Source organism: Labrus bergylta, chromosome 20 (assembly GCF_963930695.1).
Source record: "Labrus bergylta chromosome 20, fLabBer1.1, whole genome shotgun sequence".
Lineage (NCBI taxonomy): Eukaryota > Metazoa > Chordata > Actinopteri > Labriformes > Labridae > Labrus > Labrus bergylta.
The window spans coordinates 18,090,725-18,117,160 of NC_089214.1; the positions used below are offsets into that span (position 1 = coordinate 18,090,725).

A 26,436-nucleotide genomic window follows, 5' to 3' on the forward strand; every position below is an offset into this window, starting at 1 on the left:
CCTGCTGACACCAAACCTGATGGACTGATGGACGCTGAGGTGTTTTTAGGAGAATCTGAGGAAAATGTTAGATAAACATATTTCATTAAAAACAGCAAACATCTTTAAAATCATCTCATTCTGACAGGATCCAATAACAATCTCTGGTTGTCTCACATGAAACTCTGAGAGTCTGTGTCTCCTCTGCTGTCTTGACTTCTTTTCCTTCATTCACAGGATATGTGGCAGAACAGGTGATGTTGTATCCATCATGTTTGTCCGTCAGAGTGATCTGCTCCTGGATTTTAGTCGTGAAGGTTTTATCTGGGTTTTCCTCCATGTTGTTGAGAGAGTCTTGTTTGAGAGTCCAGGTGAGTTTAGGAGGGGAGAGTGGACAGGGAGTGGAAGCTGAGCAGGTTATAGTGACAGACTCCTTCTCCTTCAGATCTCCTGAGATGATTAGTTTGGGGCTCGGAGGAGAATCTGTGTGTTCAAAGCAAACAAAGATTACTTTAACCAATAGACTAGCTGACAGTGACTGTCCTTTCTAAAATGTTTTTCTACTATACTCTTCCCAAACTTCCAGCCACCGCCTGTCATCATTACCACGTTAATATTCTGTCATGGAAACTTCATGGAGAAGGTTTGTAATGTCATGTATAAAAATGTGTGTGTACTTTGTAAGAAGGAAGGGTAGGATACTTATCATTGTTACATTGTTAGTTTATTTGTTTGTGTGTGTGTGCATGTATATGTTTGTGTGTGTATGGGAGAGGAGGGGGGAGGTGTTGAAAAATGTTATAAGGAAAAAATGGTCCTAATGATGTTAAGACAAAAGCTGACAGCACTGTAATTAAAAACTTTAAATTAAAATGTTTTTCTGCTTCTTAGTGTGCCAAGATTGGACCCTTCAATCTCAACCAGTAAAAAGAGTCTCAGTATTTAATCAGAGTTCAACTCGTGCTATGACAATGATTTATTGTTTCTTAATAAAACCTTTATAGTCTGATTAAAAGAAAATGAAACTCTCTTACCTTTGACTGTTATGTGAGGAGGATTACAAACAGCTGTTTTCCATAATGACCTGTTCATGATTCTGAAGTAGTATACGCCTTCATATGTCGTCTTCATGTTGTAAATCAGAGTGGTGCAGTTTTTCATTCTCAAGTTTCCAATTATCTTCATTTGAAATTTGTTCACTGTGCCATCACTGTTAAAAACCACATTCTTTGGATCGTAGGTCTCTTTGTCTTCTTTAAACCATATTCCAAATGTTTCTGTTGTGTTGTCAAACTCTTTTTCATATTTAACACTAAAGCTACATGGGATTTTCAGACAAGTTCCACTCAGTGCTTCCATCTTCTTTGGTGTAGTGATGAAGAGCGCTGACCAATAAGTCCGACATTCATCCCACGCTTCTGTAAAGCAGACCATCAGTTATTATAATGTGGAGCAGGATCTTCATATAGAGGATGTTAATGAGAGTCTAAGAAGTAATGTGGTGTGCTCTGGTCTTTTTCTCTCTTGTTCACAAAGTCAGTCTAAAACATTTCACTTTTCAGTCAGGACATGAAGAGATGAAAGAAGAAACTCTATCTGCACTCTTCTCTCTGCTTTGTTTCTACAGGAAGTTCAAACTGTACAGATTAAACATCTTTGAATGAAAGTAAGTGAACAAACAGCTCACCTGAAAGAGAGAAGACAGTCAGTAACATGATGGCTGTTACCATGTTCACTGACAGGACTGCAGTAACACCCATCACCTGGAATTAAAAACTAAGTTACTCTTCAAAGTCCTCGTTAAAGAGTTGGATGAACAAAACAGTCATTTTCACTTAAAGAAAATAAAAGCTGCTGAAAACTAAAACAATAAAACATAAATAGCAGTCATAGCTGATCTTACCAAACAAACCTCCAGGAGCTTAAACAGAGAAAATGTAGAAAAAAGACGATTTTTAAATTTCAGCAGAACTGCAACAAACCAGTCACCTCGCTGCTAAGACACAAAAACCACAAAAGATTTATTCCTTTCTTCTTGTAGTGAGAATGAGGAAGTTAGTGTTTGACTCCTCCTCTGTTTTATTTAAATTTTTTACCCTTTTTTGGTAGCATCAACTAAAGATGGACAGTTAAGACGAGGAAGAGAGAGAACGTCACCCACTAAAGAACCCAGGTTACAACTGAACCTGGTCCACTGAGATAAGGACTCATGCTTTAAATGGTACATGCTCTAACAAACGAGCAACATGGCCCTCAAGCTGTTGTTGTATCTTTGTCTTATCTAGAGGGCCTGTTGGTTTAAAAGGTTTAATGTGGATAAGAATGATCCAGATTTGGTTCTTTCTATGTTGGGTCATGTGATCCAGCTCATTTTTAATCCCTTTTTTAGATCAATCATGGATTTGATCATCCTGATCCAGATACAGACTCTTGGGGATCAACAAATCCAGATCATCAGTCCTCTAAAAGAGACTTCACACTCCATACTTTTCCACAGGGCGCACAAAACTTAAAACAAACTGGAACATGCTCACAGTCACTTTTAATGTCATATTTTGTTTTGATGTTAATGCTATTTGGTGCAACATTTTATGTGAACAACATCACTCATTTTTTACAATCTTAATGTGTACCTTATCTACTTTGTCAGTGAAGCAGTACAGCAGGAAAAGAGCCACAGGCCGCCCGCTTGAAGGAGGACTATACTATCACTAATCTTTTTATTACATATGGAAAACAGATTTGGATTCAAACCCTCAAAACACAAAAACTGGAAAAGTCATATTTGTATTTTCATCATCTCAAATGTCTAGTTTCATTCATCCTTATTTCTGTTTAGAACATTGAAAGCTTTCCATACAAAGGAAACAACATCAAAGTTAATAAAAAGAAACCAGCACAGTCCTACACAATGTCATGCTCAGACACAAAAACATCAACGTCTTTATCCTCCCTTCTGTGTGAATGAGGAAGTTTGCTTCTGATGTTTTTTTATGTTCAAACTATTTTCTATTTTGCTTTTTTTGGATAGGTGCAGTGTAAGATGGACAGTTAAGTTGAGGTAGAGAGAGAATAACAGTAAAGGGACCAGAACTGAACCTGGTCCACTCACTGTGGTGAGGACTTTAAATAGTACGTGCTCTACCATCTGAGGAACTGGATACCCCAAGCTTTGGCTGTATGTTGAGGTTGTTTATTTTATTGGTTTCATGTTTTAATATGAGTGTATAATTTAGTAGAATATTGAATACAACATACATTAGACTTCTTAGTAAATTTAAGAAACTGTAAATACATGAACAACTTCTCCTTTGTACTTACATTTCATATCACACTTCTTACACAGCATCATCAGTTCACTTTAAACCATTTCTCTTTAACCAGAGAAGTGGTCATGAACCACACAGTGACAAACACTTTTCACACGAGCGTTTCCTTGCATTTAGAGTGTTGTGGTTTAACACCATTGCAGCCCCCCTCCCTTACTCTCTTGTATGTTGTTATTCATTTCTCTCTGTTTCTCCTCTCCTGTGTGTCCTGAGGTGCATGGCTGTGTGATTGCATGTGGGTGTAGTTTTCTGTGCAGGCAATCTCCCTCTCATTACCGGCAGTTACCTCTCTTGTTTTGTATCTGTTACGACGACGTGCTTTAACTGAATCTTTATTTGCAGTCGTGTACTCTGTACATTCTGGTGAAGTCTTACTAGGAAGGTGAACTTCTCACACATACTAAACAGAACAGGCTCCATCTGCATACACTGCGGACCAATCACAATCAGGCTCAGTCAGCAACCAATAGGAACACATGTTACTAACTTACAACACAACAGTGTTGCTAGGCAACCACAATGATATTCTGTGAGAATATTACTCCCCCCTTTTAGAAAAGATAAACGTAACACATACTTGTAATTACAGTATACATGGCATAATGTGCTTTTAGTGAATAAACCCAAATCAAAATGTTTAGTAAAATCAACTCTGCATCAGAATACATCACAGCATATAACCAATGAACAATTTTTATTTAAGGGCAGCGATCTGCCTACACGCTTTTACATTTGTTTAGAAGTCCAAAACAGACCTGGGCTTTATCTCTCGTCCGTACCTGGTCTGGTAAGGGACAGTGTGAGGAACTGTTTGAGGGACAGTTTCACTTGTGATCTGTGAGGTGAGTGATGTGGGACTGTGTGGTGTTTGCTGCTTGTTGTCATCAGGTTGTCTGTCTGTGTGTGTGTTGGATGTTTCTGTTGTGATAAGAAGGTGACGTCTGTTTCTCCTGTACTCTTGTCCTTCAGGTGTGTGTATGTGGTAAGATCTGTTAGTGTCAGCAGGCTGAATGATGACTGCAGGCTTCCAGTATCCTGGATCTTGGAAACGGATGTTTTGTCCTTCGTGCAGCTGTGTCATCTGCTTGGCTGACCTGTCATAATATCGTTTCTGGGTTTGTTGCTGGTGAGCTCTCCTGGTATGAGCACTTTGTTGGCTGACGATCTTGGGCTGAAGCTGCTTGTGGGTGTTGGGTAGGATGGAGCGTAAGTGACGACTCATAAGTAGCTGAGCTGGTGATCTGAAGTTATCAACCGGTGTGTTGTGGTACTCTGGGAGGCTCAGATAGGCATCCTTGTGATCAGCTTTGGCTTTTTTCAGGAGTGACTTGGCAATTTGCACAGATTTTTCTGCAAGACGATTGCTGGGGATAGTATGGACTTGTGGTGATATGGTTAAACTCCCATGTTTCTACAAAGGTTTCAAATTATTTACACTTGTACTGGGGGCCACTATCTGATACAACAGTCTCTGGTATACCGTGTCTGGCAAAAGCTGATTTCAGTTTTTGAATGACAGCAGAGGATGTTGTGCTGTGTAGCCAGGTGAACAGATCTTTAGCAATTGTTTGCCATGGCCTATCAGGGATCTTGTGGTTTACAAGGGGCTCTTTAGTGTTTGAGGGTCTGTGCTCGAGACAGGTTGGGCACTCTCCAACCATTTCCTCAACCTGCTTGTTCATGCCGGGCCAAAACAGCATATCCAGGCTCTCAGATTAAATTTTTCTATGCCCAAATCAGAGGCATGTATTCGAGACAACATCTTTGTGCGTCTTGAGGCAGGGATGAGGATTTTCTCACCTTTGAAGATGATGTCGTTCATCAGAGACAGCTCATCACGATGATTCCAGTACTCTGTGATGCATACAGCGCATTGTCTACATCCATTTTTATGGTATTTGTTAGAAGCTGTGTGTCTTTTTCAGTCTCTGCTCTGATTGCTTGTAGCCTGGTGTCGCCAATAGGTAAGTTACTGTACACTGTGTGCACCTGCATGTCCATAGCTTCTCTAAGGGTGTCGTCATGGTCAGACAGTGACTTCCTGGAGAGGGTGTCTGCAACAGGAATGTCTTTGCCTGGTCTGTGGATGATGGTGAAATCATATCACTGAAGTCGAAGTATCATCCTCTGTAACCGTGGAGGCGCTGCTGCCAGTGGCTTTTGCATGATGGACTCAAGTGGTTTGTGTTCACTTTCCACGATGACGTGACTGCCATACACATATTGGTGGAAACGTTACATCCAAACAAAATGGCGTACAGCTCTTTTTCAATCTGAGCATAGTTGACTTCGCTGTCTGACAGTGATTTAGATGCACAGCCAATAGGCTTTCCTTCTTGCAGTAGGACTGCACCTAGTCCATACTTCGATGCGTCAATTTGCAACCTGAGCTCTTTGCTTGGGTCAAAGTAGGCTCGTATCGGACCTGGTTCACGTGTGACTAGCTCCTTCATTTTCCTGAATGCTTCGTCGTGTTATGTATCCCAAACAAACTCACTTGACTCCTTTAAAAGGTGTCGCATGAGGGCATTGATGTCTGAGAGCATGGGGGCAAACTTTGACAAGTAATTAACCATGCCAAGAATAGTCTCTAGCTCACCTTTATTTCTGGGTGGCTCCATGTCTCTTACAGCAGAAATCTTTGCTGGATCAGGCTTGATTCCATCTTTGGAGATGTGGTGTCCAAAGTAGCTGACCTCTGTGGCACACATTTTGCTCTTCTCTGGGTTGAGTTTGACTCCTCGCTCTCTGCAGCGTTGCAGCATTGCGTGGAGGTTTTCGTCATGCTCCTCTTTGCTTTTGCCTTCTATCAGAACATCATCGACAATAGCAGTGACACCTTGTAGACCTTCATAAGTCTCATCAACTTTCTGCTGAAACTCATCTTGAGCTGATTTTAGTCCAAAAGGAGAAATCTGTATCATCCAAAAACAGTGTTGAAGGTGGTCAACTTGGATGATTCCTCTGTGAGCTTGAAAGCCTAGTAGCCTGACCTGGCATCCATGACACTGATCAACTTCAAAATGTTTTAACGCCTAAACAAGTGCTAGAGCCTCTTTCTCTATAGTGGAGTACACGCGCTGATGACAGTTACATTTTTAAGAATAATAGGAGACCGGGTGTTAAACTTCATCGTGTCCATCCTGAAGGAGGACAGCACCCGATCCTACGTCACTCGCATCAACCGCAACTTTGAAAGGGCGATCAAACACAGGCGCAGATAAAACCGGAGCATGAGTCATTAAGGCCTTTACTGACAACTGTCAGACCACTCGAAACGTTTCTTGGGACTCAACAGGTCGGTGAGCGGAGCCGCAACAGCAGAGAAGTTGCTACAGAAGCTACGATAATACCCTGCCATCCCCAAAAAATGGCGGAGCTCACGTTACGAAGAAGGACCCTCTACTTTAGAGTGCACCGGCTGGACTTGCCCCCAACCGACGATTTTTCCCAGAACTGTAACTGTACCCTGGCCAAATTCACATTTCCGACAATCTTCAACTCGAGGCAGAGGATAACGATCCGGTTTAGTGACTCTGTTCACTGACTCTGACACAAGTCCAGGTTCAGCCAAGGGGCGGGCGGAAGCCAAGATACTGTCCGGTCGGGTCTGGAAACTCAAGCCGGATCCTCAGGACAACACACGACGGGATGACTACTCTGCAGTTGCGTCCCAAATATCCCCAGCACCAGCTCACACAGCTACGATAGGCCAAGTGTCTGTAAAGCCTGTATGGAGACATAAAAATGTTCTCATTGTATATTACATTGTATAGTTCTCTCTCATTTCCTTTTGTTTAACTTTAGCTGCAAATAAAGAATTTACAAAAAAGGTTTTGTAACTTGTTTACTTTTATTCATATTGAATAATGGAAATGAACTGTTTGTTTAGAATCATTTTTTATACTTTACATACTCTTCTGCTGTTCTCCCTCTCAAAGGCCCGTAGTCCACTCTGAAGAATGTTGTGTATATTTTGGAGTGTATATGGGTTAAGACTGTTTGCTTCTAGCCCCGGATGTTGAGTCATGCAGGTGGAAGGAACAGGTGTTACACCCCTGTACAGCGTACTGTAAGGGGAGAAATAAAGAAGAAACAAACAAACACATTGTTGTTGGCTTTCATTCAATGGTGTAATGAATGACGCTCAGACAACACGCTCTCTCTGCTGGCGTAAAACCGGAAGTGTAAAACAATAACAAAAGCTTAAGACCAAACCAATCAATTACCGATATGCTTTTAAACTTAACCTTAGCAACATGAATTAACATTAAATTATAACTAGCTTTTTAGCGTTTTTAAAGGATATACAACATTTTAGAAAGACATAGTTTTAACATGTGTTATTAATTTAACTTAGTGCACAATCTTATATCCATTACACAGGCAGCTCATTCATTCTCCAGATGACCTAATAAAAAGAACAAGATACTGATTAAAATGAAATAATAATACTCCATCAGTACAGTAATAATGGGGCAATTAATGACAGAGTAGGCAAAATTATTGCATGGTACACATATTGATCTATTTTACACATGATTATCACCTGGGCTTTTGTAGAATAGGTAGCTAACAGTTATATGATGAACTTGATACACACAATTGTAAACTGAATTTTTAATTACAGCAAGGAGGTGATTTACAATGCAGTACAAGGTGAGGTGAGTGGCTTCACCATTATTCATTTAAGAATGTACAGTACTAATGTAAATTTATAGCCAAACTTTGTTAAGCCACAAGTAAAACAGATATTTTTTGATTGGGAAAATATGTTGGTAGTTCTAGTCACTGAAATTAGAAGAGGCTAACGCATTTTTCAAAACAATAACGTTGAATGTTTTTATGATGAAAAGACATGATGCAAACATAACATGCTTTGTGTGTGTCTGTTGTGATGTCCTGGTTGTAAGTTATAGTATTTACCTTGTAAAAATGACCTGTGGTATTTCTCTGCAGCACACCTTTTCTGCTTCTGTAGGCATTTTGCTGCAGTTTTCACACATACACCAGAACAACGTAAAACAATGCAAACACAATGAGCACATATTACTAACATATTACATCTGAAAAAAGCTGAAAAATAAATACCTACCACACTGAAACGTCCTGCTCCAGCCGTCGTGGCAAAGGTTGTGATGGTTGTTCATCCTCTCCTTCGGTTTCAGACTCCGGGTCTCACTGGTAAGGATCATTAACCGCCATTGTTGTTTATTTATTTATTTATTTAATTTATTTAATAGCACACATATAAGAATAAAGCAAAATAGGATTAATAAAAGGTGTGTCAGGAGAGGTCAAGAAGCCAACAGGCTTATACAAGGGACCTCACCTCTTAAGAGACAAATAAATCAACTAAACAAATCGAATTACACAATTTCAAAACAAAATAAAATAAAATAATCAAATAAATGAAATATATATATATACCGGTGTTTTTGCTGCCCTCGAAGCCGGAGCTGCAGACTTCCCAATATGGTAAAAGGGGCGTGAAATTTCTGAGAAGCGTTCTGAGCAACTGACCAATAACGACAGAGCGGATCGACAGACCAATCAGAGCAGACTTGGCCCACGTGGGGTCTAACAGTGTGGGCTCAACAGAGTGTAGCTGACGGACTCAGAGCGTAGAGGGAGCAAGGAGGAGCAGTACATGAAAACAGAAACTTTTTTCAAACTTTAGCTATTGTGAACATACAAAAGTAGCTACATAGATTAAATATCTGAACCCCAAAAAGGGCATAATATGGGCTCTTTAAGGCCATCCATAACCTCGCTCCTCTCTACCTCTCTGATCTCCTTTACATCAACACACCCACCCTCACTCTCAGGTCTTCTTCCATTCAACTCACTGCACCACCCGCCCGCCTGTCCACCATGGGGTCCAGGGTCTTCAGCCTCTCTGCCCCTCTCCTCTGGAACTCTCTCCCACCACACATCTGTAAGATTGACTCTCTCTCTATTTTTAAATCTCATCTCATCAAAACGGGCATTTTCTATCCTATGTCACAAAGATTTCATACTCTGTAAATTTGTCTTTTTGATGTTCATTTGATGGATGTATTGTTACTCTGTTGTTTTTATCTCTGCTTTGTAAGGTGACATGGAGTGCGTTGAAATAAAATGTATTATTAAAAAAGAAGCTAATATAAAAAATAATTACAACAACAATACCATAGACCAGCACAGTGCTTCACAGTGTAATGATTTGGCTGCAGTACATTACAGTATTTTTATGTTATCTGCCTTTGAACAAAAACATCCTTCCTGTCGTATCCCATCCTTTGTTCATCACTAACCTGCTGCAAAGAAAAAACATTTAATACAGAAAAGAGAAATAGAGATATTGCATTTAAGATGAACATGAAGTCATCCTCTTCTCCTTCATGAAGCTTGAATCATAACCACTCTGTTGACATAGTCTGCTTTTTCTGCGTCCTGTTTGAATGAAACAACACAGAGAGAGCGGTGTCAGTGCTGTGTGGTGACTTTGATGCAGCTACAAGAGACAAACCAGCAACACTTGAAGTTTATCTCTGCAAATCAAAGTCAGTTTAAGTTCTCCTGAAACACTTTTCACTGTTACCATCTGGTCTCCTGTCGCTGATGTTGGACCTGAATATCTGAACATCATTTTCTCTGGATCAATTACTTTATGTGACTGTGTTGATCAAATCTTCAAAGAGAGCTACTCAGATAACTTCTCTCTTTTATAACATGTGCTTCAATCTCATTTTGTAGAAACAATGATGAACCTGTCCTCATCTAGTAACTCACCTTCACCTGTTTGTTGAAGCATCTTGACTTTAACCAGCTGAAAGAAAAAGAGATCAGATGAAAGAAATAAGAATCAAACACTGACACTGTAAAAATAAAAATGCAATGAGATGATTAACATGAGCCACAAATCTTCATTTCTTATGACAGTTTGTCTCACCACTCAAAGATGATGACTGAACTGCAGAGCAGCACGATTCCCAGGATCTTCAATGTAATGTGGACATCAACCCCAAACAGATCGGAAATCAGATTTTCTGGAACAAGACATCATGATCACCTGCTACTAGATGGAAAAAGCTTTTCATGGCTGTGAGATATCCTGCACTTTAATTTAATCTTTTAACCTCTAATGTGAACATCTCTGTTTTATTTATTTATGTAGCATTATTACACATGAATTCAGTAAGATTTGTTTTTAGTGAAAACAAACAAATAACCTGACAGATCAAAAAGGAGAGCATGTTGGACACAAATGTGATGATTCGGTTCGAAATTTACCTGCAACACTCAGATGGATCTGTGGTGATGTCTGATTACCAAGATCATTAATGGCCACACAGTAATAAACTCCTCCCTCTGTGGCATTAAAGCTGTAAAACTCTCCTTCAGATACGATCATGGGTCCATCTCTGCTGATCTTGAACCAGGTGAAGCTGCTGACAGGAGGATTGGCTCTGCTGGAGCAGGTCAGGTTCACATGAATACCTGCTGACACCAAACCTGATGGACTGATGGACGCTGAGGTGTTTTTAGGAGAATCTGAGGAAAATGTTAGATAATTGTATTTCATTAAAAACAGCAAACATCTTTAAAATCATCTCATTCTGACAGGATCCAATAACAATCTCTGGTTGTCTCACATGAAACTCTGAGAGTCTCCTTTTGTCTCCTCTGCTGTCTTGACTTCTTTTCCTTCATTCACAGGATATGTGGCAGAACAGGTGATGTTGTATCCATCATGTTTGTCCGTCAGAGTGATCTGCTCCTGGATTTTAGTCATGAAGGTTTTATCTGGGTTTTCCTCCATGTTGTTGAGAGAGTCTTGTTTGAGATTCCAGGTGAGTTTAGGAGGGAAGAGTGGACAGGGAGTGGAAGCTGAGCAGGTTATAGTGACAGACTCCTTCTCCTTCAGATCTCCTGAGATGATTAGTTTGGGGCTCGGAGGAGAATCTGTGTGTTCAAATCAAACAAAGATTACTTTAACCAATAGACTAGCTGACAGTGACTGTCCTTTCTAAAATGTTTTTCTACTATACTCTTCCCAAACTTCCAGCCACCGCCTGTCATCATTACCACGTTAATATTCTGTCATGGAAACTTTTTTTGTAATGTCATATATAAAAATGTGTGTTTACTTTGTAAAAAGGAAGGGTAGGATACTTATCATTGTTACATTGTTGTTGTTTTTGTGTGTGTGTGTGTATGTATGTGTGTGTGTGTGTGTGTGTGTGTGTGTGTGTGTGTGTGTGTGTGAGTGTGTGTGTGTGTGTGTGTGCATGTATATGTTTGTGTGTGTATGGGAGAGGAGGGGGGAGGGGTTGAAAAATGTTACAAGGAAAAAATGGTCCTAATGATGTTAAGACAAAAGCTGACAGCACTGTAATTAAAAACTTTAAATTAAAATGTTTTTCTGCTTCTTAGTGTGCCAAGATTGGACCCTTCAATCTCAACCAGTAAAAAGAGTCTCAGTATTTAATCAGAGTTCAACTCGTGCTATGACAATGATTTATTGTTTCTTAATAAAACCTTTATAGTCTGATTAAAAGAAAATGAAACTCTCTTACCTTTGACTTTTATTTGAAGAGGATCACAAACAGCATTTGCCCTGAAAGGCCCGTTCTCGATTCTGAAGTAGTATACGCCTTCATATGTCGTCTTCATGTTGTAAATCAGAGTGGTGCAGTTTTTCATTCTCAAGTTTCCAGTTATCTTCATTTGAAATTTGTTCACTGTGCCATCACTGTTAAAAACCACATTCTTTGGATCGTAGGTCTCTTTGTCTTCTTTATACCATATTCCAAATGTTTCTCTTGTGTTGTCAAACTCTTTTTCTTCTTTAACACTAAAGCTACATGGGATTTTCAGACAAGTTCCACTCAGTGCTTCCATCTTCTTTGGTGTAGTGATGAAGAGATCTGACATATAAGTCCGACAATCATCCGACGCTTCTGTAAAGCAGACCATCAGTTATTATAATGTGGAGCAGGATCTTCATATAGAGGATGTTAATGAGAGTCTAAGAAGTAATGTGGTGTGCTCTGGTCTTTTTCTCTCTTGTTCACAAAGTCAGTCTAAAACATTTCACTTTTCAGTCAGGACATGAAGAGATGAAAGAAGAAACTCTATCTGCACTCTTCTCTCTGCTTTGTTTCTACAGGAAGTTCAAACTGTACAGATTAAACATCTTTGAATGAAAGTAAGTGAACAAACAGCTCACCTGAAAGAGAGAAGACAGTCAGTAACATGATGGCTGTTACCATGTTCACTGACAGGACTGCAGTAACACCCATCACCTGGAATTAAAAACTAAGTTACTCTTCAAAGTCCTCGTTAAAGAGTTGGATGAACAAAACAGTCATTTTCACTTAAAGAAAATAAAAGCTGCTGAAAACTAAAACAATAAAACATAAATAGCAGTCATAGCTGATCTTACCAAACAAACCTCCAGGAGCTTAAACAGAGAAAATGTAGAAAAAAGACGATTTTTAAATTTCAGCAAAACTGCAACAAACCAGTCACCTCGCTGCTAAGACACAAAAAACACAAAAGTTTTCTTCCTTTCTTCTTGTAGTGAGAATGAGGAAGTTAGTGTTTGACTCCTCCTCTGTTTTTTTTTTTAAATTTTTTACCCTTTTTTGGTAGCATCAACTAAAGATGGACAGTTAAGACGAGGAAGAGAGAGAACGTCACCCACTAAAGGACCCAGGTTAGAACTGAACCTGGTCCACTGAGATAAGGACTCATGCTTTAAATGGTACATGCTCTAACAAACGAGCAACATGGCCCTCAAGCTGTTGTTGTATCTTTGTCTTATCTACAGGGCCTGTTGGTTTAAAAGATTTAATGTGGATAAGAATGATCCAGATTTGGTTCTTTCTATGTTGGGTCATGTGATCCAGCTCATTTTTAATCCCTTTTTTAGATCAATCATGGATTTGATCATCCTGATCCAGATACAGACTCTTGGGGATCAACAAATCCAGATCATCAGTCCTCTAAAAGAGACTTCACACTCCATACTTTTCCACAGGGCGCACAAAACTTAAAACAACAAACTGGAACATGCTCACAGTCACTTTTAATGTCATATTTTGTTTTGATGTTAATGCTATTTGGTGCAACATTTTATGTGAACAACATCACTCATTTCTTACAATCTTAATGTGTACCTTATCTACTTTGTCAGTGAAGCAGTACAGCAGGAAAAGAGCCACAGGCCGCCCGCTTGAAGGAGGACTATACTATCACTAATCTTTTTATTACATATGGAAAACAGATTTGGATTCAAATCCTCAAAACACAAAAACTGGAAAAGTAATTTTTGTATTTTCATCATCTCAAATGTCTAGTTTCATTCATCCTTATTTCTGTTTAGAACATTGAAAGCTTTCCATACAAAGGAAACCACATCGAAGCAAAAAAAAAAGAAACCAGCACAGTCCTACACAATGTCATGCTCAGACACAAAAACATCAACGTCTTTATCCTCCCTTCTGTGTGAATGAGGAAGTTTGCTTCTGATGTTTTTTTTGTTCAAACTATTTTCTATTTTGCTTTTTTTGGATAGGTGCAGTGTAAGATGGACAGTTAAGTTGAGGTAGAGAGAGAATAACAGCAAAGGGACCAGAACTGAACCTGGTCCACTCACTGTGGTGAGGACTTTAAATAGTACGTGCTCTACCATCTGAGGAACTGGATACCCCAAGCTTTGGCTGTATGTTGAGGTTGTTTATTTTATTGGTTTCATGTTTTAATGAGTGTATAATTTAGTAGAATATTGAATACAACATACATTAGACTTCTCAGTAAATATAAGAAACTGTAAATACATGAACAACTTCTCCTTTGTACTTACATTTCATATCACACTTCTTACACAGCGTCATCAGTTCACTTTAAACCATTTCTCTTTAACCAGAGAAGTGGTCATGAACCACACAGTGACAAACGCTTTTCACACGAGCGTTTCCTTGCACTTAGAGTGTTGTGGTTTAACACCATTGCAGCCCCCCTCCCTTACTCTCTTGTATGTTGTTATTCATTTCTCTCTGTTTCTCCTCTCCTGTGTGTCCTGAGGTGCATGGCTGTGTGATTGCATGTGGGTGTAGTTTTCTGTGCAGGCAATCTCCCTCTCATTACCGGCAGTTACCTGTCTTGTTTTGTATCTGTTACGACGACGTGCTTTAACTGAATCTTTATTTGCAGTCGTGTACTCTGTACATTCTGGTGAAGTCTTACTAGGAAGGTGAACTTCTCACACATACTAAACAGAACAGGCTCCATCTGCATACACTGCGGACCAATCACAATCAGGCTTAGTCAGCAACCAATAGGAACACATGTTACTAACTTACAACACAACAGTGTTGCTAGGCAACCACAATGATATTCTGTGAGAATATTACACCCCCCTTTTAGAAAAGATAAATGTAACACATACTTGTAATGACAGTATACATGGCATAATGTGCTTTTAGTGAATAAACCCAAATCAAAATGTTTTGTAAAATCAACTCTGCATCAGAATACATCACAGCATATAACCAATGAACATTTTATTTTTAAGGGCAGCGATCTGCCTACACCCTTTTACATTAGTTTAGAAGTCCAAAACAGACCTGGGCTTTATCTCTCGTCCGTACCTGGTCTGGTAAGGGACAGTGTGAGGAACTGTTTGAGGGACAGTTTCACTTGTGATCTGTGAGGTGAGTGATGTGGGACTGTGTGGTGTTTGCTGCTTGTTGTCATCAGGTTGTCTGTGTGTGTGTGTGTTGGGTGTTTCTTTTGTGATAAGAAGGTCACGTCTGTTTCTCCTGTACTCTTGTCCTTCAGGTGTGTGTATGTGGTAAGATCTGTTAGTGTCAGCAGGCTGAATGATGACTGCAGGCTTCCAGTATCCTGGATCTTGGAAACGGATGTTTTGTCCTTCGTGCAGCTGTGTCATCTGCTTGGCTGACCTGTCATAATATCGTTTCTGGGTTTGTTGCTGGTGAGCCCTCCTGGTATGAGCACTTTGTTGGCTGACGATCTTGGGCTGAAGCTGCTTGTGGGTGTTGGGTAGGATGGAGCGTAAGTGACGACTCATAAGTAGCTGAGCTGGTGATCTGAAGTTATCAACCGGTGTGTTGTGGTTCTCTGGGAGGCTCAGATAGGCATCCTTGTGATCAGCTTTGGCTTTTTTCAGGAGTGACTTGGCAATTTGCACAGATTTTTCTGCAAGACCATTGCTCTGGGGATAGTATGGACTTGTAGTGACATGGTTAAACTCCCATGTTTTTACAAAGGTTTCAAATTATTTACACTTGTACTGGGGGCCACTATCTGATACAACAGTCTCTGGTATGCCGTGTCTGGCAAAAGCTGATTTCAGTTAATGTTTAGGCTAGTAATGGACCTGGTTCACGTGTGACTAGCTCCTTCATTTTCCTGAATGCTTCGTCGTGTTATGTATCCCAAACAAACTCACTTGCCCCCGACCGACGATTTTTCCCAGAAATGTAACTGTATCCTGGCCAAATTCACATTTTGCTAAATTTAGTGTGAGATTAACAATGTAGGGCTTTAAAATGTTAATGCAACAAAATCTATTACGTCACCTACGTTGTTGAGTGGCTACTATGTTATCCCAGTCATTAATTTTGTCCTTTATTACATAGGGGCCGCTGTAACGAGCCTGCAGAGCAGAACCGGGAATGGGCAACAACGTTAGTACTTTCTCACCTGGGCCGAAGTTTCTGTTTTTCACGTCTTTATCAAACAACCGCTTCAGAACATTCAGATATAGAAAGTTAAACATCAGGGCCCATATTCAGAAACATTCTGAGAATCCTCTCTGAGACCTCCTAACTTCACTTAAAAAATCCTAGAGAGGATTATTGGCTTAGGAGTGATATGGGAACATTCTCAGAGCGACTCTGAGTACAGAAGGGAGGAGGCATAGTTGACCCCGTTGCTATGTATGACACATTTTTTTCAGAAGCTGTGATTGGTTGATCCAAATAATGGAGAGAAGTGCTCTCTAGTGATATTGGACATAGACAGACAGTGAAATCCATAGGGCCCTATCATAGAATCGAGTCAGACATTATGTTATTGTGAACACTATGAAATTAACTCGTGATATTTATTCAAATGTACACATGATGAGAGTTATATCAGCATTTATTAGATATTGGCTTTACCTTGTTGTGGATTTTTCTGTTGGTAATGAAAGATCTCAAGTCAAAGTCTTTTGTCTTTGTGTATTTTATTGCATATAGTAAAGAGTTCTTTTGCAAAAGGGGTAATCAGCAAAAGTAACATCAGTCACAAGTGCATCAAAGATTCCCGGGGCTGTCCCGGTTGCAGAGCATATTTATACTTTCACAGGGTGTAGGTATATTACATATACATGAGTAAAACATCGTCATTGGTTTCAGCTTGCCCTAGTGACTACGCCTTCTGCTAGTTTGCCTGGTGATTTATCTAACACCAACAGAAACTCCTTTGTTCGGAGGGCACTGATTTATGATCATGCTGTACCCAGATACTGAGGGGAGTTCCTGTTGGAGATACAGACTAAGGCCATGCAGAGAAACAGTTTGTAATTGCTAAATGACGCACGAACATCTGAATCTTTTAAGTTCAAACGAAGACGACAGACAGATAGTATTTTTCCACTATAATTCCCCCCTTTTGATTACAGATAATCAACCAGAATAACGTAAAAACTATAAAGGAGTCTGAGATGTTGAGGCGGTGCACTGAAAGCACTAGAGCCTGATACCAAGAGTTGGTGTGATAAGTCGTTTCTCTTTTGGAGATGTTGAGTGGGGGTGGTTTTAGGAGTCTGGAGGTCTGTAGTTCATACCAGAGCCACGGAGCAATAATGATCATTACAATCATAAAAAGTATACATGTTGTGCCTGGCCTGGGTGGTTTTGAAACGGATGCCAGGGGCGAGGTCTGTCCATGTTGTTCTGTCTCTCAGTCAATGACAGGTGTGATGGCAGCCGGAGCAGAGGATCTATCCGGAGGTGTCAGGGTCAGTTGGTGGAGTTGTCAGATCCGGGACTCGTCTGCAGTGGGTGGCATGTGTCCAGGTGGCTCTCTCAGCAACTTTCACAGCCGTGTGAGTGGTGAGGAGGATCTGGAAAGGTCCAAGCCAACGCTGATGCTGCCAGGACTTCCTCCTGAAGTTCTTGACCACGTAATCACCAGGTTTCAGGTCGTGGAGCAGCGTGTCAGCCGAGGGTGGGAGTGTCTCCTTCACCTGTGCTCTGATGTCAGAAAGACATTTTGTTAAGGATATGCAGTAACTTACCATGCTCGCCTCGCAGAGGGCGGTGTCCATGGGAGGTCCTGGAGGTCCCACGCCGACATTTAGTGTACCTGCAAAGAGTATCTTAAAGGGAGAGAGGTTGCATCGCAGGCGCACTCGTATTTTCATGTACATCAGGACAATAGGCAGACACCTGGGCCAACTGAGTTTTGTTTCTTGACAACACTTTACCAGTTTCTGTTTCAAAGTATGGTTCTGTCTTTCGACAGCGCCACCTGACTGTGGGTGATAAGAACAATGAGTTTTCAATTCAAAACGCAACTGTGTGGAAAGCTGTTGTATGGCTTCGTTGACAAAATGTGAGCCATTGTCTGAGGACAGTTTTTCAGGGATTCCTCACCGGGGAATGATTTCTGTTAGTAAGGCTTTCGCTACTACTGACACGGTGGCATGTTTGGCTGGAAAAGCTTCTACCCATTTGGAAAACATGTCTACCAGTTCCAGACAGTACCTTTTACCCTCACTGGGGGTTAGTTCGATGAAATCCATCATGACATGTTGAAAGGGTCTGTCTGGTGCTGAGTGTGCAGCTTGATGTGTCAGAGGTTTGGTCCTACCTGGATTATTTTGGGCACATATCAAACAGTTTTTACAAAAATCAGCGGCAAATGTAAAAAATCCTTTTGTGAACCAATGTTTTTGAACTATAGCACATATCCCTCCTTTTGACACATGGTCTAGGCCAGGGGTGCCCAAACAGTCGATCGCGATCGACAGGTAGATTGCTGACTGATTCTCAGTCGATCGAGATGTTTAGTCAATATAAAATACAATTGTAAAATAGAAAAGTGATTTCAATTTCATCTCATTGCAGTGTTTCCCCCACACAATACCTGTGTGGGGAGCCCAAGTATACTTCCGACCTGTTTGTATTTAATTTTTCATTTATTCATGAAATTGCTGCGTGCACGAGAGAGCGAGCGAGAGAGCGAGCAGGGGAGCAAGAGACGTGCAGGTAAAACCGGGGGGCTAAATGTTTTACCAAAAAGTCATATATAGAAACTATGCTACGAGTATTAAGCGCATTTGATGTAGCTGCAGCTACTTTTCTCTGCTCCTCTCTGCTGTCATGACTGTGAGCATCGCGGGGCACGCTGAGACACACCAACATACAGCGCAAACGCACACACATACACACACACACTTGCACTGGAGCGCCAGCCACCACGCGAACTTTTTTACTTTTTACTTTTAGTGCTACAGCACACAGTTGATCCGTGATCCGTACTGACAAAGGCGTGAACACACGTGATCCGGTCAAACGGTCGGTTCGACTTTACTCCGTTCACTCTCACCGTGTCTGCAGCTAATTTAACAAAACATCATCTCACAGCAGCCTGCTGTAGTCTGTGAACATCTCCACACAGATTAAAGTTGTTTGTTGTAAACTAAATTAAGGGAAAAACATATGTGATATAAATACAAACGTAATATTAAAATGTAGCCTACCCTAAAATAAGACTTTAAAAAATTTGCATTATTTTTTACAGAACTCTCATTTATTATATCTGAAATTATTTTCTGTTTGTTGTGTGAGTATTAAATGCATTTGGAGGCTGTCGGTAAAGGCTACGGCTCACTATGTGGACTGGTAGATCTCTGCAGACTGGCAACTTTAAAAGTAGATCTTGGTTTAAAAAAGGTTGGGCACCCCTGGTCTAGGCCATGGGCCAACTTACAATAGGTCAAAAACAGTCTACGAGGGAGACAAGGTTTATCATCTGAACCTCTCCATACACCCACAGAGAAGAGGCAGCTGTTTTGAGACCAGGGAGTGTGTAGATAAGAAGTGTGAGAAGTGGAGGCAGCTGAATCTGCTCGAGCGTTACCTCGAGACACTGGATCTCGGGCAGAGGTGTGTGCAGTACATTTGCAAACAGCAATACTAGCTGGTAGGAGGATGGCTTCTAACAAGGCTGCAAGTTTGTGATGGTGTAAAATGGGTTTACCATCTGATTTGAGAAATTTGCGATGTTTCCAAAAGGCTCCAAAATCATGCACAACACCAAAGGCGTAGCGAGAGTCTGTGTAGATGGTAACAGTTTTGCCTTTTGCAGGCTTCAGTCAGGGCCACCAGTTCTGCCACTTGTGCTGAGTAATGAGAAGGCAAAGGAGAGGAGCAAACAACAGAAACATCATCAACAACAGAAAATCCTACATGGGCGGTGCCCCGTGCAGGATCTCTGAAAGCAGAACCATCAACATAGAAAATGAGATCAGGGTTAGTGAGAGGTACATCTTTCAGGTCCGGTCTCGGGGTGCAGGTGTGTTGGAGTTCTGCAAGGCAAGAATGGGGTTCACCCTCACCCGGTAAATGCATGAGGGTGGCAGGGTTAAGCACAGCACATTTTTTAACATGAACATTTGGTAAACCTGTGGTGTGATATCTGAGCCATCGTGCTGGCGTGAGGTGTGATGTTTTCTGTTCCTGTAGGATAGATGCAACAGAGTGAGGCACCAGAAGATCAAGGTGGGTGTAACCTACGAAGTCACGTGAGGCTAGCACTGCAGACTCGCAGGCAACCACTGTACGCAGGCATGCTGGGAGGCCTCTGGCAACAGGGTCTAGAAAGCGGGAGAAGTAGCCAACTGGTTTCAGCTGACCCCCATGAGCCTGTAAAAGCACAGAGGTCATACAGCCATTTTTTTCATCAACAAACTGTGTGAATGGCTTCTCTGGATCTGGGATGCCCAAGTTGGGAGTGGACTGCAAGGACAGTTTAAGGTTCTCAAACGCAGTGTTTGCCTCCTCAGTCCACTGGATGGGGCTGGAAGCTGTCAGATCTCTTTTGTGTGCGATGTCTCTCAGCGGTCTCTCCATCTCGGAGAAATTGGGAATGAAATGTCGACAGTAAGAACACATGCCCAGGAAAGAAAGAACTTGTTTTTTAGTCATGGGTTTAGGTGTCTCTGCCACAGCTTTAACCCGAGATTTTCCCTGTGGTGTGAGGATGTGGCCTGAAAAGATCACCTCCTGTTTTACAAACTGTAGTTTAGACAGGGATGCTTTATGGCCTTCTTCCGCAAGATGGCGCAGGAGGAGGATGGTGTCTGTCTCACACTGTTCTTTTGTTGGGGCTGCGATGAGAAGGTCATCAACGTACTGCAGCAAGACTGAACCTGGAGAGAGTGTGAGAGGGGAGAGACTGCGAGACAAAGCCTGACAAAAAAGGGTAGGGCTGCAGGTTGGTCCTTGGCACAGGCGTGTCCATGTGTACGCTTATCTCCAAAGTGGAAAGCAAACCAAAACTGGGAGTCTTTCTGAACGGGGATAGAGAAAAAAGTATTAGACAGGTCCACAATGGAAAACCATTTAGCAGAAGAGGGAATCTGGCTGAGAATGGTGTGTGGATTGGGAACATTAGGAGTAGGGGCAATGATGGAAGAGTTTACGGCTTGTAGGTCCTGCACAAAACGTCACTCCGTGGGCTGTCTGGCAGGACGGATCTTTTTTACTAGAAAGATTGGAGTCTGTACCGTTGAATCTTCATATGGAACGATAATTCCAGCCTCGAGGAGAGAGTTAAAAACTGTTTTTTTGCCCTCTCTAGCTTCTTTTCTGAGTGGGTATTGGCGTTGTTGGGGTCTGTAAGTCGACTATGGGAGTATCTGAACCGGTTCACAGTTTTTTATCAGGCCTACATCAGATTTGTTGGCTGCCCAGAGTGTACTAGGGACTTGTGCCAGCAGAGGAGAAAACTCTGCATGTGAGAGCGCTTGAAATAGACATGAGGAAGTGTGTGTGTGCGTCTGCCTCTCGTCTATGAGATTAGTGGAGGGGAGAGAGTGAGAGGATGCCTGTGTGTCTGCAAGGAGGGGGGAGAAAAATACACACAAACTTTCAGTGGCAGGCTGCCAGTCATTTGCTCTTTTACACTTTGACACAAACGGACCCAGATCACGCCGCCTGTCAGTGGGGGCTTTTGGGAGGGAGATGTGGGGGATATGATTCGTTGACGTCATAGAGTTTCATCTGTACTGGAGTTAGTTTGACAGATGCTGCACAACGTACACCATCTGTGTAGACGTCAGTGATCAAAACTGTATCATTTAATTCTTTGAAAAATCGCTTTTCATACTCCGGGTTAGGCCCTTCAGAGCAGACACGAGAGGTGCAGTGTAAATCTTCTGGCTTCATCTTCTCAGCGGTGTTGGAAACAAGTGTGAGTGCTGCATTAGTTAAAGACTGAGCAGATATGTCATTTATCCCCCACTGATAAACATACAGGGGAGTATTTGGGCTGAAATAAACGCCAGTAAAATGTGATAGTCCCCTGACTTCAGCAGGGGAGAGGGAACACGTGTCAGTCCTGCTGACCCGTAAGCCCTCGGGGGTGGAGGTTATCACAATGCCAAAAGTGCACATTAAATCTCTCCCCATAAGGTTAACCGGGCACATGCTGGACATGAAAAACGAATGTTTAGCTTTTGTTTGTACTCCTTCAAACTCCCATGAACAGTTGACAGGGATCCCATACTTTTCTTTTACGCTAGTAGACCATGAAAAACGGCCACTGTCAGGCAAAGTCATTTCGGATGTTTTTAGAACGGAGTGAGTTGCTCCTGAGTCAACTAAAAATTTGATCTTCTATCCTTAAATGTTATATGTTACCATTGGCATTTTCTCATGAGCTTCAGAGGAAAGAGATGCATAGAGGCCCTCCTTTGGTTTGGGAGGGGTTTCTAACACAAATTCTTTGTTGAACTAAGCCAAGCAGTGTATCAGTGCAAAGCGGCTCTTCATAGCGTGGAGCGTGTAATGTGTTGTGTGTGCGGGTACGTTACCAACTACTCTGTCTGACGGTCAGTCCGAGGCATAGGGAACTTGTTCGTTGTCCTGCCAGCCCTCGCGACGGTTTCCTCCGCCCCCCTCTCTTGGTGTTTCTGGACAGTCTTTGGCCCAGTGGTCTGGGCTAGGATGGGTCTCGTCAGGCCTTCTCCAAAGGCCATTTTCATGACGTTTTCAAAGGCGGTTTCAGGCCCCTTGAGATTGTCCGTAGAAGGGATTGTTCGGACTGATTGTTGGTTGTTGTGGGGGCAGGAGCTGGTGTTGCTGTGGGGGCAGGATAGGTGGAGCCATGTAGATGGGAACCCAATCTTCTTTGTCTCGAACTCCACCGGTCAGAGAGGGATAAAGAGCAGACACAGGGGGTGTGATGGAGTTATCAGTGAAAGCATCTGTTTTTTCTTTTTCATTTTCTTTTTCATTTTTGATAAAACTTTCCCTGTCTTTTTCCTATCTCTGACTTCTGCCTCTGTCATCCATATATTCCAACAATCCATTTGTCTTTCTATTTCTTCTAACTTTTCTCTACTAATTATTTTCTTAGACCTAACTTTTTCTTCCTTCTTTTTCAAATACAGCTGTAATTGTACAAGTTGCGTTATATTCAAGCTTCCTTTGTCAGGAAATCCACATTCTTTTATCCAATATTCAACACAAGATAAAAAAAAATTCACCATATTTTGCTTTCATGGGATCGAAAATAGGACCCTTGGGACTGCCATCTTCCGCCTTCCTGCCTTTTGACCATGGTCTATTCTCTGTAAGACTATCAGGCGTCCCTGATTAGTCTGTGTAAATTTCCATCTTTACACTGGTAAAGCCGGACTCTAACTGGACTGAAGTTCCCAGAACTTCTATTAGCTACCCAGTAGCTGGCAGGAAACAGAGGATGGGCAGTCACTCTTTTTAACAATTACGCAAAAATACACTTTAAACAGTTGACTTTGTAATTAATTGAGACTGGAATGTTTTTACCGTGTTTGGAGAATTTTCGTCGTTCGTTGGATTCCGAGGTGACGGCCGCAGTCCACGCAGTCGGTCCTCTCGACCTTCAAACTTTCAGGGTTGAGGCAGGACGATGTTTTTCAAAGTCCTGGATGATCAGTCACCGTCTGCGGTGGATACAGCGATCAGCCTGGAATCCCACTTCTGACACCAAGTTTGTTGTGGATTTTTCTGTTGGTAATGAAAGATCTCGAGTCAAAGTCTTTTGTCTTTGTGTATTTTATTGCATATAGTAAAGAGTTCTTTTACAAAAAGGGTAATCAGCTACAAAAGTAACATCAGTCACAAGTGCATCAAAGATTCCCGGGGCAGAGCATTTTTATTCTTTCAGTAGTATTTAATTTAATTTAATAGTATTTTTCCACTACAACCTGTGGAGGTAACCAGGAACTCAACATGCATGTCTCACTTTGCACTGACAAAAGTCTAAGATGGACTCTTAAGGGCTAAGACGCTGTGTGAATAAGTTGAATCATTACAATGATCTAGTCTTAAGTTTAAGGGGAAATTCTTACAAATTGTCACTAGGAGCAACTTTTAGTATTTAGGAGGCTTCATGAATAAGGCCACAGCATTACATTAAAAAATATCTCCTGATACATTTAAGTGGGAAAGTAGGGAACAGACTACTTTCCTCTTCCTGCATACAAGCAAGCTTTGCATGACGTAAATTACACATAATACAGATGATTAACTAATAAAGATCACAGATGGAGCCTATAAAAAAGCAATAGTACATTAAGTTAATTCATTTATTACACATACAATTCAGACTATAAACATATTTAAACATCAAAGATTATTTTTCTCAGAATCAATCAAATATTCCTTCAGATTTTCAGTTTCTTCTTCTTATCAAAAGTCTCACTTATCATCCTTGTTTGTCTTTTGAAAATTGTTTTTCATAAGAAAGAAACAGCATGACAAAACCGAGGTTCTCCTAATCGGCACCAAATCCACAATTTCAAAACCTGACAGTTTTTCTCTCCCTGTTGATCACTCCTCAGTTTCTCTCTCCTCTCAGGTTTAGAGTCTGAGTGTCCTCCTCGACAGCACACTATCCTTCAGAGCTCACATCAATAATGTCACTCGGCCCGCTTATTTCCATCTACGTAACTTAAATCACCTCCGCCCGTCCATCACATCCAACAGTACCTCCATCATCGTTCACACCCTTTTTAAATCTCCCATCCTCACTGTTCCCCCTCTCAAGTCCAACCACAAACTTCAACTGGTCCAGAACTCTGCTGCTTGCATCCTCTCGTCACCCCCCTCCATTAATCACATCGACTTCAAGATTCTGCTCCTCACCTTTAAGTCCATCCATAACCTCGCTCCTCTCTACCTCTCTGATCTCCTGCACATCAACACACCCACCCTCACTCTCAGGTCTTCACACCACACATCTGTAATAGTGACTCTCTCTCTATTTTTAAATCTCATCTCAAAACACATCTTTTAAAATGAGCATTTTCTGTCTGATCATTTTCCATCCTATCTCACAAAGATTTCATACTCTGTAAATTTGTCTTTTTAATGTTAATCTGATGGATGTATTGTTACTCTGTTGATTTTATTTCTGCTTTGTAAGGTGACCTGGAGTGCTTTGAAATGAAATGTATTATTATGATAAAAGAAGCTAATATAAAAAATAATTACAACAACAATACCATAGACCAGCACAGTGCTTCACAGTGTAATGATTTGGCTGCAGTACATTACAGTATTTTTATGTTATCTGCCTTTGAACAAAAACATCCTTCCTGTCGTATCCCATCCTTTGTTCATCACTAACCTGCTGCAAAGAAAAAACATTTAATGCAGAAAAGAGAAATAGAGATATTGCATTTAAGATGAACATGAAGTCACCCTCTTCTCCTTCATGAAGCTTGAATCATAACCACTCTGTTGACATAGTCTGCAAGTTACTGTGTAATTTTACATTATTTTATTTAAATGATGTAAATATGTTTGATCTGTTTTTAACTTCTATTTTTATTTTTTATAAGTATATTCCCGTCCCCTGTTTTCTGGAGCTGCTGTAATGCACAAATTTCCCCCACGGGGATCAATAAAGTTTATCTTTATCTTTATCTTTATCTTTCTTCTGCGTCCTGTTTGAATGAAACAACACAGAGAGAGCGGTGTCAGTGCTGTGTGGTGACTTTGATGCAGCTACAAGAGACAAACCAGCAACACTTGAAGTTTATCTCTGCAAATCAAAGTCAGTTTAAGTTCTCCTGAAACACTTTTCACTGTTACCATCTGGTCTCCTGTCGCTGCTGTTGGACCTGAATATCTGAACATCATTTTCTCTTGTTTAATTACTTTATGTGACTGTGTTGACCAAATCTTCAAAGAGAGCTACTCAGATAACTTCTCTCTTTTATAACACGTGCTTCAATCTCATTTTGTAGAAAGAATGGTGAACCTGTCCTCATCTAGTAACTCACCTTCACCTGTTTGTTGAAGCATCTTGACTTTAACCAGCTGAAAGAAAAAGAGATCAGATAAAAGAAATAAGTTTGAAGTTTGAAAACAAACAAATAACCCGACAGATCGAAAAGGAGAGCATGTTGGATAGAAATGTGATTTTTCAGTTCTAAATGTACCTGATTTCATATGTGGCATATGAAAAAAATCTGAAAAATCACACATAATATAAAAGCATTAAGCATGATTTACTTTATGTGTGATGAAATATTTCGGTGACCCTAGAGCCTACAATGGTGACTTTTTTTTAATGATATCCATGTTAAAAACACAGTTTCCAAACCAAGTGTCATAGTTTTGGCTAAAAGAGACCCCTACTGTTCAACCTGAGTACTGCTACAAAAAACTTAATTGGAAAGAAATTGTTTTTGGTAGGTAAAAGAAATCCTCAGAATTGAGTGAAAGCCAAAACTCCCAAACCAAGTGCTGTAGTGTAAACAACATGATATGGAGTATATGTGATGATGTTTATGTCAGCCTATAATTTATAATAGTGACTTTATCGATAATTATACATATCAAGAAAA

The 26,436-nt window shown here is 40.9% G+C and overlaps 1 protein-coding gene and 1 long non-coding RNA gene across 5 annotated transcripts in view; both read right to left on the bottom strand.

The window, feature by feature from the left end:
• Positions 1-12,253, bottom strand: part of LOC109987480 (myelin-associated glycoprotein-like) — a 21,221-nt gene extending 8,968 nt beyond the window's left edge. Inside the window, 6 exon segments of the mRNA XM_065948723.1 lie at positions 1-55; positions 157-464; positions 10,580-10,844; positions 10,946-10,970; positions 10,972-11,255; positions 11,870-12,253. The exon segment at positions 1-55 is cut by the window's left edge and continues 206 nt beyond it. Coding sequence (XP_065804795.1) covers positions 1-55; positions 157-464; positions 10,580-10,844; positions 10,946-10,970; positions 10,972-11,255; positions 11,870-12,227 — 1,295 coding nt within the window. The 5' untranslated portion in view covers positions 12,228-12,253.
• Positions 12,254-16,532: 4,279 nt separating this feature from the next.
• On the bottom strand, positions 16,533-25,914 carry LOC136176975 (uncharacterized). 4 transcript variants are annotated; one of them, XR_010664868.1, is made up of 3 exons: positions 25,870-25,914; positions 23,387-23,587; positions 16,533-23,283 (listed from the first exon to the last, which is right to left on the bottom strand). It is a non-coding gene; the product is annotated as an uncharacterized lncRNA (long non-coding RNA). The 4 variants fall into 4 exon arrangements; XR_010664870.1 differs by having other exon boundaries at positions 16,533-22,737; positions 23,086-23,587; XR_010664869.1 differs by having other exon boundaries at positions 16,533-19,716; positions 22,411-23,587.
• Between the last annotated feature and the right edge of the window lie 522 nt (positions 25,915-26,436).